Source organism: Thunnus maccoyii, chromosome 7 (assembly GCF_910596095.1).
Source record: "Thunnus maccoyii chromosome 7, fThuMac1.1, whole genome shotgun sequence".
Lineage (NCBI taxonomy): Eukaryota > Metazoa > Chordata > Actinopteri > Scombriformes > Scombridae > Thunnus > Thunnus maccoyii.
The window spans coordinates 15,620,287-15,641,373 of NC_056539.1; the positions used below are offsets into that span (position 1 = coordinate 15,620,287).

The 21,087-nt window shown below is 40.1% G+C and overlaps 1 protein-coding gene across 1 annotated transcript; it reads right to left on the reverse strand.

Moving 5' to 3' along the window:
- Positions 1–1,619: 1,619 nt before the first annotated feature.
- rnf11b (ring finger protein 11b) lies at positions 1,620–21,063 on the reverse strand. The gene is made up of 3 exons (XM_042416364.1): positions 20,485–21,063; positions 3,978–4,147; positions 1,620–3,137 (listed from the first exon to the last, which is right to left on the reverse strand). Exons 1-3 carry the CDS (start codon positions 20,605–20,607, stop codon positions 2,966–2,968), a joined length of 465 nt encoding a protein of 154 aa, XP_042272298.1. The 5' UTR covers positions 20,608–21,063; the 3' UTR covers positions 1,620–2,965.
- Between the last annotated feature and the right edge of the window lie 24 nt (positions 21,064–21,087).

Below are 21,087 nucleotides of genomic sequence, written 5' to 3' on the forward strand. Positions count from 1 at the left end.
TTTTGACATTTTAAATAAATAAGTCCCTCCCAAGAATCAACTTAGGAGCCAAAGCTCTATCTGACCTGTGATTAGGCAACATTTTGTGCAGCTGCTTCATCTTTAATGGTCGACCAACAGTGACATGAGTCATTTTTCTGGGGATGTGAGCACATTTTCTCACTCGAAGCTGTTGTTAGCAAATTACAGGAAGTCTTTTTGGGTATGTCTCATGAGTTGTCCTCCCATAGAGTATGAATGAAGCAGCTCCAAAAAGTGTCACATTATTGAAGAATGCATAAAGTATGTAGCTTTGGGAGAATGCTAATCTTCACATGAATAAGGATCAGGATATGTACGTGGATTTTAGTTAAACCAATTCTTTTTCTTTCTTTTTTTTTGTAGGAAAGATACATACACACACACATACACAATGACATGGTTTAACTTTGTTTATCCCCACAATCCTTTGCATTGCCAGTCCCGCCCAGCCTTTATTAGGTCCAGACTGAGATCAAAACCTTTCCTGCTGTGCAAAAAGTCCATTGTATCCAAAAGCGTCATCCACTGTACCGCAGGATTGCTGCAGAGCGCAGATGAAAGCCTTGGGAATCCGCTGGAAGAGAGCAGGTGATGTGACAGACATCCAATCCAAACAGCACAATACTATTTATTTAATTAGTTGTGACGATGTAAGAGACATTTTTTTTCTTGACACACCTTTTGTATTCTTCACATCACATTACATGTACGATGACTGCCAGCTTGGCAGCGGATTTTGGAACCTAAACTTGTTTCTTGAAATAAGCTGGACTCTGCTCCACATTTTAGCAGCTGATAACCAACCATCACTCTCACTTAATCTAAGGCCATGAAGCTCCACCGCACTGATGGAGAAAAATGTACAACATGAAGAGTTAAGTAGATTAAAGTACTGTGCAAAAACTAAGGTGCTGACTGACACCTTCACGCCTCCCCCAATCTTTCTCAAACACACACACACACACACACACACACACACACACACACACACACAAAGGCCATAAAGCCAAGTAGAAACACACACACACACACACACACACACACACAGGTATGCACGCATACAGATCACTAAAGGCATGTCTTGAAACTGTGTCGGATCTGTAGCATGCCCATTATGCAGGGGGAGCTCAAATGAGTAAGATAATTACCGTTTTCCTGCATAATTTAAAGTCTTACCGACTCACCTACAAGCCAAAGTTAGCAGGGAGAAGGAAAATATGACTGAACATTTGTATTTCTTTGTGCTTTCATAGTAAACTGGGTGACTTGGGCAATAAATGTTTAAAAAAAAAAAAACGTGGCAAGATCATTTCAACTGAGGCCTCAACTTGATGTGTAAAATAGCACAAACATAATTTTCAAAAGAAAACTGAAAACACGTAGTCGGCATTGTGTAACTGCTCAGTCTGACCACATCTGGTACATAAATGACATTCATTCATGTTCACTGAAACACCACCCATGACTAGATCCGTCTTGAAGGCGGCGCCCACCAGCGTTCACAGTCAATCCTGTAAATGTTTCCTTTAGGTCTGTTTTTTTTTTTTTTTTAGAATGCTTAATGAAGTGATGCTTCATAAATGCAATAACACATTAAATAAGCTTTGACCTTGTATGCATTTTTTATTTTGTTGTTGCCTTTGGAGTTGGAATTTGTGGTTAATGTCACCAGTAAATGAGAATGCAAGTAAAGAAAATCACATACTGTACTTCACTTTTACATTATTTCTGAATGCATATTCTCGAATCTTGTCACAATGAAGAAGTGCAAATATCTCTGATTTGTATAATGGTTTGTTAAATCGGTCTACAGAAATTTTTTTGTGCTTTGGCCAATAATCTGAGATCTCACTGTGACTGAAAAGAGTCATGAGGAGTCGGTAGCTTGACAGCAACACGTCTACCTGCTATACGTCACATTAGTGGCTAAAGCACACATTTCCTTTCGACATGTCTGTGGTAAACACTGGTTCAACAGAGCCCTTATGCTGACTGACAAAACGAAAACACGGAACAGATTTCACAAAGCCACAGGACAATCCATCAATCCACCAATCAATCTTATGTTTCTCATAGGAGAACTATACAGACAACTCGAGGCCTGTGGTATGTCTGCAGAACACATCTGATGTTCGTAGTCTTTAATCTGATGTGCATCTCTGGCAGTCTTTAATCAAACATCTGCATCTGTGGCAGTTTCTGAGGCAGATATGATACCTCTTGCAGAAGTGTCTGTGTGGAGATGCATCAAGCATCTGGCAGATCCCGCAATCTTCTGAAGGGCGTTTCTTTCTTCTCCCTTCTCTTTCAGTTTGTAATCGTAATCACACTTCAACCATCCAGGAAACACAATCCGCAGCCTGATGATAGCGGGCAGATGTCCTCCTGCGTTCTGTCACAGTTCATTTTAATGCTGGAGAGATAGAGGAAGTGTGTGACTGGGTGCGTGCGTGCGTGTGTTTGTGTGCGCGCGCATTTGCGTATATAAAAGCGGATCTTGGAAACGTTTCTTAATCATAACAGTTAATGGCGGTCCGTTCTCTCTGACTGCCCGTTAGTTACACCCACATCCTCAGCCTCCCATTGTCAGCTCTCATCTCTTTCTCCTTTCCTCAATACAGCTCCTTCCTGCTTGCCTTAAACATCAACACTCTGTTCATTCCTCCAGTCCTTTCCCAGATGCAATCCTGTCCAGCAGGCCAACTGAGGAACTTGTGCGTAGACACACACACACACACACACACACACACACACACACACACAGAGAGTTCTTCCTAAATCTCTTACATCATCGCTGCTTTGATATCACCGCCTTACTAATCCAGGATACAGGTTAGTAAGATGGAAGTTGTCTATGTCCATTTGTGTGCATATTATATGTGTGTGTGAGTCCAGTCTGGTCCACGGGTGTCTGCGGGCGCGTGTGCGTGCGTGTGTGTGTGTGTCAGTTGGTCTCATAGGAGGAAAGCAGCGCGGCGTCCACAGGCTCCATGCAGGAGGGGCAGGTGAAGGATCTCATCAGCCAGTCGTCTATACAGTCCATGTGGTAGATGTGCATGCAGGGCAGGAACCGGATGGGGTCTCCGTACACAAAGTCCATCATACAGATGACACACCTGCAGAGGAGAACACACACATTCACTATCAACTCTATACTCTATACAGAAGAAAAAATGCAGGAAATAGTGGAAGAGAAATAAAAAACACATACTTGACACTAAAGCTGTAACAAGTGGTCAATTAATTGCTTAGTTGATCAGCAGAAAGTTAATCAGCAACTATGTTGATAATCATTTAATGGTTTCAGTCAATTATCTAGGTATGATCTGATATGAACATTTCATGATGAAGGTCTGAGGACCGAAATATTTTGAATGAAGTGAGTACAAGTGACTGACAGTGTGCAGGATTTTTTGGTCTTTTTACACTCAATTCTCTTGCAAAAATGGCAAACATTTTGCATTTTTGATATTTTATTGATTAATCAAGAAATGAATCAGTGATAAATATTCATTAGTTGCATCCCTACTTGAAGCTACATTGGTTTATTTGACATGCAGCAAATTAATCAATTCAAAATGTAAAGTAGGATAGTGAAAGCCTCTGCAAAGTACAAACACAGTATATCAGTGAGTTTACACTCATTAGGTTTTGTATGTGAATTCATTTGCATGTGATGACAGGAAGTTGTGTTGCAGTATAAGTTTAAGTATATGATTCGGAAGGGGTTTTGAGGTTACATTTTCTGGCTAATGCAAATGTTGTGCTCAGTAAAGAACAGGCAGTATGAGAATGAAATTATTTCATAAACTATGTCATTAATAAAGCTTTTACACCTTAAATTTAGATAATGCTACATAAAGTCTTTTAAGGTCATACAAACAGCCTGCTTAAACACAGATTACTGCAGTGAAGGAGCCTCTCTCTGAGTCTGACCAACCAGGTTTTCTACTCACTCTCTGATCTTCTTCTCAGAGCCATCCCGCCCCGCGTCGTACACGCCCTTTGGGAGATGTTGGATGAGTCCGATACGCTGAGCGATGCGGACCTGCTCCTCTTCTGTCAGCTGAGTGGCCAGCCGGGCCTGGCTGGGTGTCGGGTGGTAGACAGGCACGTGGATCTGCTCCTTTAGAAAGAGAGAGAGGAGCACACACGCAAAAGTTTTAAAGACATCATTGTCTTTTCTATGATTCTGCAAGATGAAATTACTTCTAGGTTAAAGTAGGAATCTGAGAGGGGGATTTACAGATAAATACAAGGAAAAATCATGAGAAGTCATGATTATTTTCCCCTTCTCTAGCAAACCTATTTTTATTTTACCCAGACCATCTGCTGCTCTCACGGTGCAGCTCCACAAGTTTCAGAGTTGTGGCAGGAAATACTGTCAGTTGAAAACACTCTGAAAATACGCTGCAATAAGACTGATATTCTTCTTTCATAAGACATGCTTGCCAAATCTCTCTCCCTCCTTAATGTTATTTTAACAAAAGCAGAAGATGTTGTTCTTGTTATCACTTTCGGGTGGAAGTCAAGCCGGGTCTATCGGAAGAGCTGCAAGCTTATGAAACTTTCTTTTGATTATAGCACAAAAAACATCCTGTGAACCGGGATATAAGCATTTACTTAAATACTGCAAGATGGATTTATGTCACCACCTGCCAATACAATACTGGTAAGCATTAGTAAGTAAGTCTCTGCCTTCAGGGCGGATTTCACTTTGGCTCATTACACAATGAAAGTAGTCAGATGTCTGTAAGAGTTTCAAAATCCAGCGCACATTCTTTGTTTTAATATGTAACTGTTACTCATCTCAAAAAGAAGGCCTGCAGGGCTGAACTGGACACAACAACTTTTGTCAATGACTGATGCAATCAGTGATTAATTACGAGCCATGTTTTGGATGTTGGATCTCAGGCAGTAGGTGGTGGTGTTTCCCCACACCTTGTTCTAACAGCCGGTGCAGCAGAGGACCTGCATAGCCACTTTTATCTGACTAAGCTAGAGATTAAAAATGTGGTGCATAAAAAAAAAAATCCTAACTGTAGTTCAATTGTTGGTGTCAGTGTGACAGATCTGATTTATGAAATTAGATTTGATCACCACAGAACAGAACACAGCATAACCAAACGTCTCGCTATCCTTTCAATTTCCCCGGAGATCTTATATGGTCAAGCCTAAGCATGTGGAAAGCTCACGCTGGCCTGCGCTCAACTTCAAAGAAACAGAAGACTCCCCGTCCATTGACAACTGAGTCAACAGCAATCTCCTTTTGGTTTTGACCAACTAAAACTGAATGGGAAAAGTAAAAAGTGAAGAGTCTTTCATTATGTCTGTCTGTAAATATCGGTGCGCATAACCATGACTATGACTTTAAAGTGTGATGAAAGTAATATTAAATCAAAGCGGCCGACAGGGTTTCAGTATTGGATTGGAATGAGTCAAATAAAAGAAGTCATTATATTAACACACCCCATTAAAATGATAACATACAACAAAACACATCATACACTATAAATGCTTTAGCCATAATTTTGAAACGTGGAAAACTAAAATAATGATGTTATTTCCCACGACATATTTTCTGTCAAACACTTTGATGTTGCAGCAGCAAAATGGCACCACTGTCAAAACAAAGTTAACGATTATGTACTGACGTGCTTTAATTTCCTGCAAAACCACAGCATGACATTCATGATCTATGAAGAAATGCAGCACTGCAGAGATTTATAGTCACAAATGAGGTTGATCTACGCTGTTTTATATGTGCTATATATACAGTGTCGTCCTCCTTCATAGGCTTATATTTGATGAAATTACACTTATTTATATAAACTTAGTACAGCGAACAGTTTATAGGTGCGGGGAAGAAAAGGCACATTTTGGTTTCAGGCATCTGTACAATCAAACCACGCGTGTCGTTCTCCCCTCTGAACTACTACGACTTTCTATTCACTCAACTCTTTTGCGGTCTATGTGTGCGCCTGCCTCATCCTCTTCCTTCCTTTACTTCCTCCCTCTGTCATTCACTCGCTTGTACCAAACGTTTATACAATGGATGCACTTTCTTCTGTGGTGTGTGTGCTAGTTCATTCTCTCCCTTTCTTAGCCCACATCCCCTCCGGCTCCACCTGCGTGCCAAACCATGAGGTCAGAGGATCCTGCAGCCGGGTCATGGATTAAGATGCAAATCCAATCTAATGCCATTAAGTGAGCTCCTTCATTAACCACCTGTACATCCACACTGCAGAGATGACCTTTTGACACAAAGCACTGACCGCACACTTGAATGAAGCTGGAGATCAGACGGGCGTCAGCCAAATCAGCAGACTAAACATTTATCAGATGACGCTTTGTTTACGAGCCTCACTTTCTGATCTGCCTGCACAACACAGCGGGTAAGCTAACCACTGAGATTGACTCACAGAGCGGTAGGCACGTAACTTGTATCGCTCTCCATTTCCTCCTTTCTTTTTCGGCTGAATGGTGGTTGGTTTAGATTAAGATGTTGACTTAAACGCTGTTGTAATGTGGATAATAATGTAATATATATATGTAGTATGTCATTTTGTCCTTTTATGTATTATCAACTAAAAACAATATGTTCCTTCCTATTTACTGGTTTGTTTGTTTTTTTTTGTGAATTTGACAAGAAACTGTTCAGGCTAACTCAGTGTTATGTGAGCGTTAAAACTTTATTTAGCACAACTGACATGAGTAAAAAGATCAAAACAATATTTTTTATCCTTTTAGACAAAATATTTTTTATATTGTAAAAAGTAAATGACTGATTTACAGTATCTAGCAGCAGCCTACAGACATCTTCTGGCTATTAAATAATTCTAATATTAATTAATTGCATCAAACACCTTGCTTACTGGACAGAATAACATCACATAACTGTTCTGAAGAAAAAAAAAAAAAACATCAAACATATAACATCAGCAATGATGACAGCTAGCTCGCAGTCAGCCTCTCAGCACTGTAGCATTTTAAGCCATGAGTCAGCATAACTGGTAGACGAGGCAGACTGCTGCTTCCCTGACAGCCACTCCTTTCGTCCGTGTCAAAAAGAGTTGGCAGCCAGGCAGAAGGAATAAAAGCCACAGACAGGGCCTCAGAGGGGCCAGCAGCTGTACTCTGTGTATGTGTGTGTGTGTGTGTGTGTGTGTGTGTGTGTGTTAGGGTGGTCATCTGTGCCATAGTCAGCAGTGTAATTGTTGTCATATGCCTCTCCCTCCTTTCATACATGGCATGTCAGCTGGACTGTGACAACTGTTCATTATGTGACCTCAGGTTGACCAGAAGGACACCAGTCAGGGAGACAGAGTAGGTGTGGGTGAAAGGGGGGGGGGGGGGGGGGGGGGGGGGGGATTGGAGGGTCCAGAGTAGAGGGTGGTGGCTAGCTGAGCCAAAGTACAGACCTTGGTTTTGTCTGCCAAGTATGCTCTAGGCTGCTGAACTAGGCACAGAGCAGCTGAAAGTGTCAGCCTGCCAGGCCCCATACTGCTAATGGTGAGCAGGAAGGGAGGTGAAGATTATAGGCAACAAGGAATGAGAGCAGACGCAAAGAAAGAAAAAGAAAGACAGAGAGGGAGGGTATTTACCCTCTCTCTTCCACCATCCATCACTAAATGAAAGAAACTCAGAAAAAAGAGGAGTGGGAAAATGAAAGATAGAGGCATTCTCAACCAAGAGTGTAGAGCTAGGTAGTTTGAACCGCAAAATACAAGATTCTCCCCAGAGCTATATTTGTGCATTCATGTGAGCGTGTGTGTGGCCATGTAAAGGATGGGCTACAAAATGTACACAGTGTTGAACGCAGCACATTAGCAGAGCAGCAGCAGCAGCAGCAGCTTTAGTCAGCAGGATTGTTTGAGATGAGCCAGGCCTCCGCAGAATGACGGTTAGGTTTCTGTCTGACTTGATTCCAACTTGCTCCGACGTCATGCGCACATGGGAAACATAACCTCACGAGATCAAGGTGGCCACAGTTTTTGGAGGCAGTCACCGCAGCTGCTCTTCACCAACTGCAAGACCTCAGGGTACGATGGGAAACGCCCGGCTGTCACGTGATCAGAGAGCTGTGTTACAGAAACTCTTCACTGTAAAGATTTGGATTTTATTAGTCTGATTGTGTACTAAGAATTCAGATGTGTGATTGATGACAACTTTTATCAGCCAAAGGGACAAAAAACATTCAGTAAACAAGTATTACAGATAAGACAGAATATGACTTTTAAGTCATTATTTCATTTTTGTCAGCATTATGAACTAAAATAACATAAAACCTTTGTAAACAAGTGCGACATGAAGATTCTCTGCATGGGTGTGGGGCCCTGACAGTCTGAATGTCTATTTCTGCACCTGTCCCCTTGTGTTTTGACTACTGATTGCTTTATTTACTTTATTTGTTTACACATTAAACATTGTATAAAAAAAAATGTATTTTTAAAGATTTTAATATACACAAAGACATTCACATATAAAAATACACTTTTTTACCTGCATATACTCAGCAATATATTTATATATAATTTAAAGTAAATAAACATTTATGCAGGAGAGGAAGCTAAAATCTTATACCAAGAACTGTCCCAAAACCTCTAGACAAGATAAACAGAATTACATTAAATAAAGATAATTTTGTTTTATTTGAATTTCTTTATTTTGGGAATGAGATGTGAATGAGTTTGACAAGTCAGCTTTATGGCAAAATAATCTCTTGATACTGGAGATTATAGAATAAATGTTGTTTTGATGATCACAGGGTACCAGGTCATTTTAACTGGCTATACCCTATCATACAGAACACCATTAAAACAACGGTGATTGAGTAGCTACAAACTTGAGTAGATTGATTTGATCACATTTTATTAAATTGGGATCAGATCTAACAGGATGTAAATATTTCTGTGATTTCTTGCTTATTCTTTGAAGGCTGCTGGAAACTGTACAACTTGACTCCAGTTCTGTGTCACTTCCCCCTGCTGCTGCTGCTGCTGCTGCTTTCCAGGCAAGGCGCAGTTCATCTCAAACAAGCCCAGTGTTTACATAAGATGCATTCAGGCACAGAGCTGAGTGTAGGTCACTGGTGTTTTGGCAGCGCTCAGACCCAAATACACAATTATTGTGGTCATATGGTCAAATAGGAAGAAAATAGAATAGATATGCATGTAGAGAGCGTGTGAAGCACAAGCCGTTGCACAGCCTGTACTGATTAAAATAGAAGTGTATCTGTTCAGTCAGATGCATGTGTGAGATGGAGGACTGAAAAATGTGGCTGAAACAACAATGACAACCCCTTTCACTTGCAATATTACCAGGTCAATTATCTAGGCAAGCTGTTGGTTTTTGGCGTTAACATAGAGATCTCAAATATTGACCGTGTCAACACATTTTAAATAACTGCCCCAGCGATGACACAACAAACCGCCTAACTGATGCAATGACTCTTGTTTTACAGTTAGTTGAATGATCGTCTTCCTGACTGTTACAGTGGAGGTGACAGGTTTCATAATTTGTGAAAGTATCAAACAGTCCATAGACAATTATCAAGCCTCCTACAGAAAAACTACCCAAGCTACCCACAGTCTCGGATCACTATACCTTCAAAAGGGGAAGTACCGTTTTTCTCTTCTTAGCTGCGATGTAAAACTGTAATGTGCAGAAATACCTGCTGCATGTAGAGCTGCAGTAATTAATTGATCTACAGAAAATTAAATCAGCAACTATTTTGATAATCAACTAAATCATTTTAGTCCTTTTTTAAGCAGAAATTACAAATGTTTGCTGGTTGCAGCTTTTCAAATTTGAGGATTTGAAGCTTTTCTATGACATATTGTACATGACAGTGAACTGAATATGTTTGGATTTTTGACTGTTGATCAGGCAAAACAAGATATTTGAAAACACCAGCATGGGCTCTAAGAATTTTTAACAGGTATTTCTCCCAGCAAAATGATAATTCAGTAGCATAATTCCTCTTTAGGATATATGCCTTTATAACAGCTTAGTGACAAGACATACAAAATAAAATGCACAATACAATAAAAATCTTCACAAACTCATACATATCTCAAACAGGAAATATCTACCTGCCATATGGCTGTATCTTTTGTGCAACCTAAGCAGTGTCAAAGTGCACTTCAGAGGAAGCAACACCAGAAACACGAGGCGTTCACAGGCTCTGAAATACAAGCCCTTTGTCACAGGACTGCAGAGTAACAAAATCTTTGAACAAGACCTGCACACACCTGCACACAATACAGGCGAGCATGCACTCAGTTGATCACATAAAAATGCACACAGATAACAAAGACAACAATGGGAGAAGGAGAAGGATGGACATTACCATCACAGGATGTGTTTGTTGGTGTGATAACAGGAACGGCGTGATGGTAATGTTATGTGTGTATCACATTACTTCATCATCCTGGTATAGCAGGAAGTGGGGGCGTCGATGTAGGCTAAGAGTATTAACTCTGATATTTACACGCAACACATGACAATGCTCATACAATACCTCCACTGTAGTAGAAGTATGGTAAGGTAAAATTTAAAAAATAACGCTATTTCATTATTTTTTAATTTTACTAACAGTTGCAGCAAAATGAACAGGAGAAAGGTGGCAGTCTGTACCACATATATACCACTATATAGACTTTAACAGACCTTACCAACACTTCACTTAGTTTTGTTACTGTAATATTATGACCAAAACCACCCTGAGCCCTCCGATATCCTCAAGATGAAGATGAGAATGTAACTGTGAAGAGTTGTCGAGAGGACAAAAGAATTCAGAGGTGGTTACTCGAGTCCTGGCCCTTGTGGTCAGGAACAGCAGCCTCTATGTGGCTGTGTGTCAGCCAAAGCCCGCAGACTATGTCAATGACCTGCAGCACAATGGCTTGTTTGTCAGCGCCACCCCCTCCACCACCCCAATGCTTCTGTTACCAAATCAGGACAAAACAGTAGATAATTTGTCACAAGGGGCTCTCTGACGGTGTGTATGACTGCCTTACAAGGCAAAAAACCAACACCATATCTGATTTCAGTGACTAATCATATCTGCGGTGCGGTCAAAAGCACTTCAGTTGAACTCATCTGTCCATCACGTTAGTGTTATCACATCTGCGAGTGTAGTTTGGGAGAAGACATTTTCTTCTAACTCTTAAAACAATATCAAAAGGTTGACACTGTACACAGTAGATTCAGTTCATTTAAAGTATCTGCTGAATGCAATGAGGTTGGCAAAATGTACAATCCGGAGCTCTGGCCAGGAGGAGCATTTGTCCGGTATCGTTTGAATTAAAAGATGAATTCACGGACGGCAGTTGTCTTTCGGACATTGCAATATTCAGTAATATTTCAATACTCCGTAAATCATTTGCAAATTGATCTTGAAGCTTGCTAAGCTGAGTGAAGATGTCTGTAGTGAAGTTCAGTGATCATATTTGTACACACAGCCACATACGTCACTGAACATTACAAGCCATTAATTGGTACAACAGTTAGTTTCTTTGTTTATCAGTGTTTCTTTCCTCAAGGAGATTCTGCCTCCGCTCCATCTGCCAAGAAACTAAAAGTTGAAGGTCAAATCTCACAGCTTTGCTTTTGATAACTTATCCACACCTGCTAGGAACCAGCAGTAAAACATTTTCTAAAAAAGAGAAGAAACAAATAAGTATCACACAGTGCACACAGTCATAACACAATATAACATAAGAGTATAAATTTCCATTATATCTGGCACTATTATGAGTTGCGCAGGGCCGGAGTTAGTGGGTCAAACACTGCACTTGCTGCAAGGAGGGTGAGTGTGTTTGCTGGTGCTATGGGCACTCACAAGTCTTGCTAAATGAGCATTCGGGTTTTGTCATACAACAGTTATGGTCTGCGTCTGAGCCAGAGCGCAGGGCATAAAGCTTGCCGCATAGTTGTTGACAAGCTTTTGGAGAACTGTGACATACTATGTATGCAAGAGTCATTTTTAGCAAAGCAAGACTTTGAAAAACTAAACTCTCTCAGTGATAATTTTCATGGGGCTGGTACAACTGATCTTGGCACGGGAATAGTCAGGGGTAGGATAGCAGGGCTATTCTGTCGAATAAGAAGCTTGACTCATTGATAAATATGGTTAGGCTCGGTGTAGACTGGTGTATTGCAATACAGTTGACTCGCAAAGACGAGGAATTCATTATCCTAAATGTGTATACACCCTATGAATGCCATCAGAATGAGGATGAATATCTAAATAGCCTTGCCTTCATCAATTCCTTTATTCAAGATAATACTTTTTCTAGTGTATGTGTCACTGGGGATATGAATGCGGATATCTCAGACAGGAACTCATTATTTTCCAATCACATGGCTCAGTTCTGTCAAGATAATTTTATACTGTCAAGCAAAGTGCTTTTGCACTATGATAGATAGTTAAACTTACATTAGAGAGGCCTGGCACACTACGTCATGGCTGGACCATTGTATTAGTACAGCTGATGCACATGCTTCATTGGGGTGTATGAGTATTCTGTATGGGGCAGGAACGACTGATCATATACCTTTTGCTATGTCAATAAATATTGAACATCTACCTGTGCTATCTAGAAATGGAAATAGTGTCAACACAGAAAAACTGGACGGGTCATCCTTCACAAAGGAAGACATCTTAATCTATTACACTCATACAGACAAATTTTACCTACTTGTAGTGATGTTAATTGTAAGGATGTGAAGCATAGGAGAGATCTCTGCTACATGTAGAATGATATAGTAAGTGCTTTGTATAAAGACAGTTAGCTCTACCACAATCATAAACATAAGACACATCAGGTCTGGTTGGAACAAGTAAGTAGCTGAGTATCATGCTGAAGCCTGCAAAGCCTCTAAATCATGGGTTATTACAGGTAGACCCAGACAAGGCTGGCTTGAGTACAAGAAGCTCACTTATGCAAGATATAAGTATGACATTCACTTCATTTCTAAAAATGAGCAAGCTATGAGGGCTGATTCCATGGCTAAGAGGCTGCTAAGTAACAATACTATTGATTTTTGTAAAGAAGTGCGTTCTTAACAACTGTACAACATCTCTACCATTCACTGTACATTGAATCTGCAGAACAGACAATATTGCTGAGTTATTGCGACAGCATTATAGTACCTTATTCAACTGTGTCCACAGTGATTTGTAGAAGGCGGATAATATTGAGAGTTATGATTCAATGGTGATTATGTCATATGAGGTGTACCGAGCTATAAACAAGCTGTCTGATGACAAAGCAAGTGGTTTAGATCATAACACTGCTGAACACTTTAAATATGCCAGTTCGAGGATAGCTCCTCTCCTTGCTATTTGTTTTACTGGCTTTATGATTCATGGCTTGTTACCAGACTCAATGTTGTCTGTTCTGTTAGTGCCAGTCATTAAAGACAAAGCTGGTAAAGTATGCAACCTACTACAGGCCCATAGCTTTAGCCAGCATACTGTCAATAGTCCTTGAAAGAATCCTGCTGGATAGACTAAATGAGTTTATTAACTCCACAGATAATGAGTTTGGTTTTAAAACATAACACAGCACTGACTTGTGTGTGTGTGTGTGTGTGTGTGTGTGTATATATATATATATATATATATATACCTTAAGGGGAAACTTCTGTTTTTTTCAACCTGGACCCTATTTTCCCATCTTTTTGTGTCTAAGTGACTAATGGGGACGACATTTTTTGAAATTGGTCCAGTATTGAGTGAGAGTGCTTCAGCCTGCAGCTGAGAAATGGGCTGTAATGTAATCCGACGGGGCAATAGCGCCTTGTCAATGTACGTCCACTTAAAGTGCTTGTCTTTGCCACGGACAGGCTCAGAGTGTTATTAAAAGTGTCTGACAACATTATGGAAAGGACCATACAGAGAAATAAAATGTTGGGTTGTTTTTTTTTTACTTTTTGCTTGATTTGGTCAGTTTGTTATTGTGTCTAACCAAGTCTCACTCAAGAATAAGTCTTGTTCTGAAATCTCATGAGAGTTAAGTTGTTAAAAATCTTTTCGATAACACTGCTTTCTGTACTCCAACACAACAAACGCCTCTCAGCACTCCTCTCTCCAGCTCTGTCATGTGTGAAAAAGAACATTTCTTGTCCCAATCTACACTCACAGAAGCGCTGAAAATGACCAGAAGCCGACCAAGACTGTAGCAACAAACATTCAAAAGAAATATTATTGTTTAGTTCTTCATGTCTTCTTTTTTCTCCATCTTCTGTGCTCGCTCTCGCCTCCACTCTGGGTTTGACAGCTAATTAGAAACCACCTCCAAAGTAAACTTTCCCTCCCCATTTCTTTTGACAAAGTTGGCTAAGCTCAAAGCAACTGTTATCATCTTGACAGCAATGCAGGTGGTTGACAGACTGTCTGCTCCTCAACAGCGTGTGTCAGTCAGTTGTATGTACCTCCTGTTTTAATAACTTGAATGGAGATTTAGCCTTGACTTTGACCAGACCAGCAGGCGTTTCTTTGACGTGTTTTAGATCATTTTTACCTTCTAGGCCTCAAACAAAAGTGAGAGAGAGAAAGCACAAAAGACTGAAAATGGAAATGCACAAATACTGCAAATCTTTTTAACTATGCAAGGCGTTCTAGTCATTAATGTTATAACGTTAACCAGCATAAAGGCCTTTGTGCCAAACTGAATGTGATCAATAAAAACTCCTGTCACTGCTCCCATCTCTGAGGCTTACAAGGGGGACCGGGGGGGGGGCATTACAAGCCATACCAGGACACCAGCACACACACACACACACACACACACACACACACACACACACACACACACACACACACACACACACACACACACACACACACACACACACACTCTCTCGCTCCCTCTCCAATGCAAACACACAGGGGGGCCTTATCTCCCGTAGCCCAGTCGCACAGCAATGAGTCAGCACTCGTCTCACCAGCTGCTTTCCAAATCACCACACTCGACACACCGCCCTGTGAGCAACATACAAACGGTGCGCAGACTCACACCTCACAACTTCCCAATATTAGAGCCACAAGCAGAACTGCACCTCCCTCTGCTTTGTAGTCTCCCAAATTGATATGAAACAAACATAACACTCAAGACTCGCACACTCGCTCACTTTGAAATCATTTTGACAAGACATTAAATGGTCCACTAGCCTAAGTGGTTGGCTCAGAGTAGTGATCTCATCCACTTAGCTTTCAACATCCATACATCCACCCTTCCAGCATCCTCCATATTGCAACACATACAGCAAAGTTTCTGCTTGACACCACATGCTGCATCATCTGTTGCAAACAAAATATAAGTTTTAAGTGGCTACCAATCTAGCAAAAAAAAGTTAGATAATTATTAAGCTGCTTTACAACCACTATAATAATATACAACAGTATGATGCAGTACAATCAAACAACTGTTTTTACACCAATAATATTTAGACTGATTTCTATACTGACTGTCAAACTAATCTAGCAACACTGTGAATAAAAGGTGCTCGCCCTCATGTCCACTTACTCTGATAATGACAGTTACAGCGATACTATGCAGTAAATCTTAAGTGGTGACAACATGTTACACTTTTATCAACACCATGTACCACATAGAATTATCAAAATATGAACACAGCCACAAGCCCATACCACCAAAATGAGAGAAAGATGACAGATATGGTATTGTGACACTGTATATGATACAAGCGAATACTATGGGAAAAAATGATCTGGATAGGGCATCTATGGTCTGTCTCATTCCATGCTTCACAGAATTAAACAGGAATAGTGTAAAAGACTGAAGAGTAAATCATAAAGAACTTAATCAAAATATGTTTCTATTTAGAGTAAGGTCAATATTCAGATTATTGCAGTCTATGCAAAAAGTCAGAGTTACTGTTAATAGTGTCCACATACAGCCCTTTCTTTGTTCGTCGTCTTTTCAGTCAGGAAATTATTCAACAGCACCAAATGCAGCCTCTGGCCGAGAAGTGGATAGACTTAGCTTCAGACACTGGAATTCACCCTCCTCTGAATCACCACTGACTCTGGATTCCCAGGAAACCTGGGGCCACATGCATAAACAATGCATACGCACAAAAACCACACATAAAAACAGACCGTACACACCTCAGGCATTCTTTAGACCAGGCGTACACATGTTTTTACCAAACAAGATGTGAGAGTGAAGTGATGAGGTGGAGATGAAATATGAGGTGAGTGACAGAATGTTTTAGTAAAACATTGTTTGATTGGGTTCATAACCAACTGCAATGATTGTGTGATTTTTTGTTCTTAATGTTTACCCAGGGATTTGAAAAATGCCTAAATGAGTTACATTGATTAATTACTTTTGTCATTCATTTGATCTTTCTTTTAATTTACATAGGAGTCAACATTTTACTTTGCTTTTAATATACTTTTTATTTAATCCTCAGTTATGTTACACCTTGTAAAATCAGTTTAGATATGAGCGCTACAAACTAACTATTGATTACATTTCTGAGATATCACTGCTGACGATGGTTTACAGGTCCATGTGATGAATTAATGATATGGAAAGTATAAAGAGCTGCACAGCTGTGTGTAATGGTCATGCGTAATGACAGCTGTTCTGGCTGTTACAGCCAGCTGTTCTGGCTGTTGCTTGACTGGTGCAGCAGGCGGCAAACTGATATGAAAACAGCTGGTTCAGGGCGTGTCTTCATCCATTTATGGCTAATTGTGGGAGTTGAAATGAGGCTTGTACACATGCGTTTATAAGTTTATAAGTTTTATGCATCTGGCCCCAAATGTTTAAACGGCTTAGCAGGAATACGTAACAATGTATATGGAACAACAAATCGTCTGCATTTTGGGGGGTTTTAACCCACCCCTTTAAGCCAGCAGTGCCCTTGAAATGAAATTGCCCTAAAAATTGTCATGTTCTTATATATGATATAGAAATATGTGACCCAAAAAAGCCATGCAAAAGGATTCTATAGCAGCAATATGTGTAAGCCTCCGGTCAAAATTTTAATACAGTGTCATTCACCGCTCCCTAAAGCACCGTCTCCTCAAGTTAGTCAACACTGTAATTAGATGTATGTTTTACATGTGAGCCTGGGGCACAGTTTACCTGTTATTTACATTATATAATTTCCAGCTAGGAATGACTGTGGCGAGACCTGCCGCAGTATTTCTCCTTACTACACAATTTAACAAAGCCATTCAAACCGTTGCAGTATCCGCCATTAAAAATACTTTAAACCTCAGATGTTATAAATAATTGGTGCCCAAATATAACGCAACCCTGATAAAAAGAAGACCCCCCTTTTTCAACAGCCTTTTTAGTGTTAACTGAATTTAACACTCTCATTATAAACAGACTTTAAGACACTCACTAGCCTAGCAACATTAAGGCTAGAAAACAACCTATAATGCAACGCTCCGTGTAAGAGTCAGTTGAGCCGTTACTTTATCCATTCAAAAAGAAGATCTGATGTTGTGAACACGTAATTGTCTAGACCCCGAATATAAGACGACTGAACTTTTTCAAATAAATTTCCAGGAATAAAAACCTGTTTTATATTCAGACCAATATGGTAAACTTTTTCAACGCATTTATTCCTGTAGTAGTCTGTTCTTTATAGTCTCTGTAGTCTAAATGTTTATCTTCATTCCAGTGTTGTTATTAAGAGGCCGACTTTGCAGCAAGAATATCAGTCGGCATTCAGCAGGCATGTCATTCTTTATGTCAAGCCTAAGAGAATAACTAATGTCCCATCACTTGAGCCACTCACTCAGTGGTGAAGCGGTGATCAGTTTGACTCTGCGGTGGGCATGACATGATTGCGTTACCACGGTAATGCAGTAACCGCGGAAGCCCTAATTGTGACGAAGACCAATAAATCTACCTTGTTGTTTCTTTCAGGTCAACAGCTTCAGTTGGAATCACAACAGAAATCTGCTATTGTCATATGTTTGGGTCTGAATGATGGCACATGTGTAAACTACAGAAGACGCAGGAAATGAGTACTATTCTTATTGAATCGATAATAAATTATGTTAAGTCAATTATTCTGTGATTTTATTGTATTTCTAATGTGATGGACTGCTTTTCAAACATGATGAATGGATGGAAGCTTTAAATAAAAAATCTACATTCATTCTCATTTGTTACTAGACAGCCAGACATAAGTAATATACCCATCTCGTCTCCCTTTCTGGTTTTTGTTTTTCAACAGTAAAAACAATACCAGGGATGGTTCTAAATCATTGCAACTCATCCGCAACTTAGGTACAGCCAGAGCTCATGTTGTCTTTGTTTTTTATTTCACTGTTGGGATTTCCTGCAATATGTTTTTCACCATGACAAGCAAGCCTCACCCTCTGGTATGGAGGACAGACCTCCAGCACAGGATACAGACATTTGCAACCAGGGCTGTACTCTACAGCTTTTAAGAACACTGAAAATTCAATTTCAAATTGAGTATAGTGGAGCCTTTAGTCCCTCTTCTATCACACACAGCACTTTTAAAGCGCGTTAAGCCGAACTGCAAGCACACAAAAAGTGTGCTGTGTTCTCAGCTTGGGTTCACATGGTGAAGGTGCTGATTACTGTGGTCACTAGGGAGAAAAGAGCTGGCAGGTATGAAAGAGTTCTTTATAAGTAGGATTTAACTAGTTAGTTAAGCTTCTTGTGAAATTCTGTCAGTAAACATACTGCACACTGACTTTCTTCAACACAACTGAAAGCTTTGTCAGAGCTCTTCCAAAGAAAATAAGCAATGTTTGTGTCATTTATTACAGCATCCTTCCTCTATGATACCAGAGCTGGCTGCCTTGGCCTAATTAAATGCTGCTGTGTGCCAGACATGACATACTTGTAGTAATCTGGACATGGGTGAACAAGGGATCCTGGCCCTGTTAAGATATTATCTTTGACTGACTCTGATGCAGGCCGTCTGTGAGTGACATTCCACTGATAATAAATGATAAAGATCATGAATCAGATGTTGAATAACCTCTGGTGATGTTACCAGGAAATTTGAAGCTTGCATTAACTGCTTGACAGTAAGCCTGTAGCAATCTAAATATGCCCTCTGAGCTGCTCAGGTATGCCATGATAGATTATCATTTAAAATTTAACAAATATAAAGACCATAATTGGAAATATGGGAGGTCATGATTTAAAATGAAATTCAGACTGTTTTTGGCCATTGCAGACATTACTTTTCTCCCATTTTCCACAACCTACCTATATGACATATCATATCATTAATGACGGTAATAGAGTGAGACCTAATAAAAGCACCAAAAAATACCATATAGACCAGTCATATCTGTCAAAATCCAAAATGGCTGATAAGTCAGATGCAGCTGGAGATTTCCTCCATAGAGACTATTGTATATATGGTGAAAGTAAATTAGATCTACAAAGGGGACATTTTAAAAATCTATATTATATCATTACAGTTATTTTATTTATATTTATTTTAATAAACTATAGTTAAATGATTATCAAAGTCAAATATGCTTTTCACATGACAGTAGGGAATCAAGTAGTCACCTTCTATGAGAACTCTCATTCTGTACTGACTTGAGACTGGCTTCAGTTTCCCATGCTTTAAAAACACTTATCTTAAATCTACAGATAAGGCTTGGCTTAACCTAGTAACAAGCAAACTGACTGCCAAGGCCTTACGTAACACATACCAGCCACTTCTTAACATAGAAAAACATATCTGAGAAACGTAACAAATAACATTATATTTACAGTTACAGCATGGTCTGGTCTATGTGTATCTGTATGTGGATGTGGATGATCTAAATTGGGAATTAAGGACACCAGACAAACAAAGTAGCTGCCCTGCAGGGAATCAATGAATGAAGCAGCTGAGAAAGTTATGAGAGTCACTCTTTTACAAAACTCCCCTCCTAAAAATGAAGAACTGAGGTTTGTTTAGAGTCCATTAAAACTGCAGTTCAGACTGTTAAAGTGATCTACAGGCTACTATATTATATTATATTATATTATATTATATTATATTATATTATATTATATTATATAACACATGCCTGTGTGTCGTCTCCCACTGAGCCAAAACTACAAGGCTCGGTAAGTATGATGACTACAACAAACGATAATATCTAAGAATTAATCATAGTATGACTTCAGGGAAATGGTAGACAGAGACAGGATATAACAAAGCGGATTAGTGTCAAAGCCATGAAAGGACAGGGTCAGTGGGCTGGGTTGATGTTGGATCTGTAAACAGCTGATCTACGAATGTCTTGGCGTCTCTATCAGCTGCTTAAAAGCAGTAATGGACAAAAAGAGACAGTAAAAGGGACCAGACTTGCCACACATCATCTACACATCTGGTGTGAAATGAATTCAGTTAACCTTACGACTAAAATATAATGGTTATCTGTTCATGTGTTGGTGTGAAACAGTTGGACAAAGTTACCTGATAAGGGGGCGGTGGCTCCTGGTCGGGGTCAGCACCGTCTCCGTAGCTGGCACGGTCCGACTGAGATTCATGTAGCAAAGAAATATCATCCGAGGTGGGAGATTTCAGACAGTTCCCCATCTCCGTCCTCTTCGGTTTAACTCTTCCCCTCTCTCGGTGTCGGTGCTTTGTCTAACGTTACACGGCGGGGGCTTCTGACCGGCCACTTTCACAGATAACGGCAGTGGATGAGAAGGCGTTTTTCCATACACAGCTGACGAAAAATCTCCTCTCCCAGACGACGGGAGGGCTGCTCCGTTCAACAACAACAAAACATCCCTCAGCTAGCAGCTAGCCACACAAAGAGCTAGCCTGCTAACGCCAGCTAGCACTCGCTGAGAAAGCATCTACTCGCTTGGCTTATAAAAGCCCGACTGAAACCAACTCGCAGAATTTTATATTCGCGGAGGCAGCGGAGTGAATAAAATACTGATAGTAGTCATTTAAAATGACACCGCAAACCGCAGTTTTCCTCACTGAAACCTCCCTGGCTGTCAGGGACTTTCCAGTTTTCAGCTGGCGAAGAACGACAAAAGGTGGTGATGTAGCAACACGAAGCAC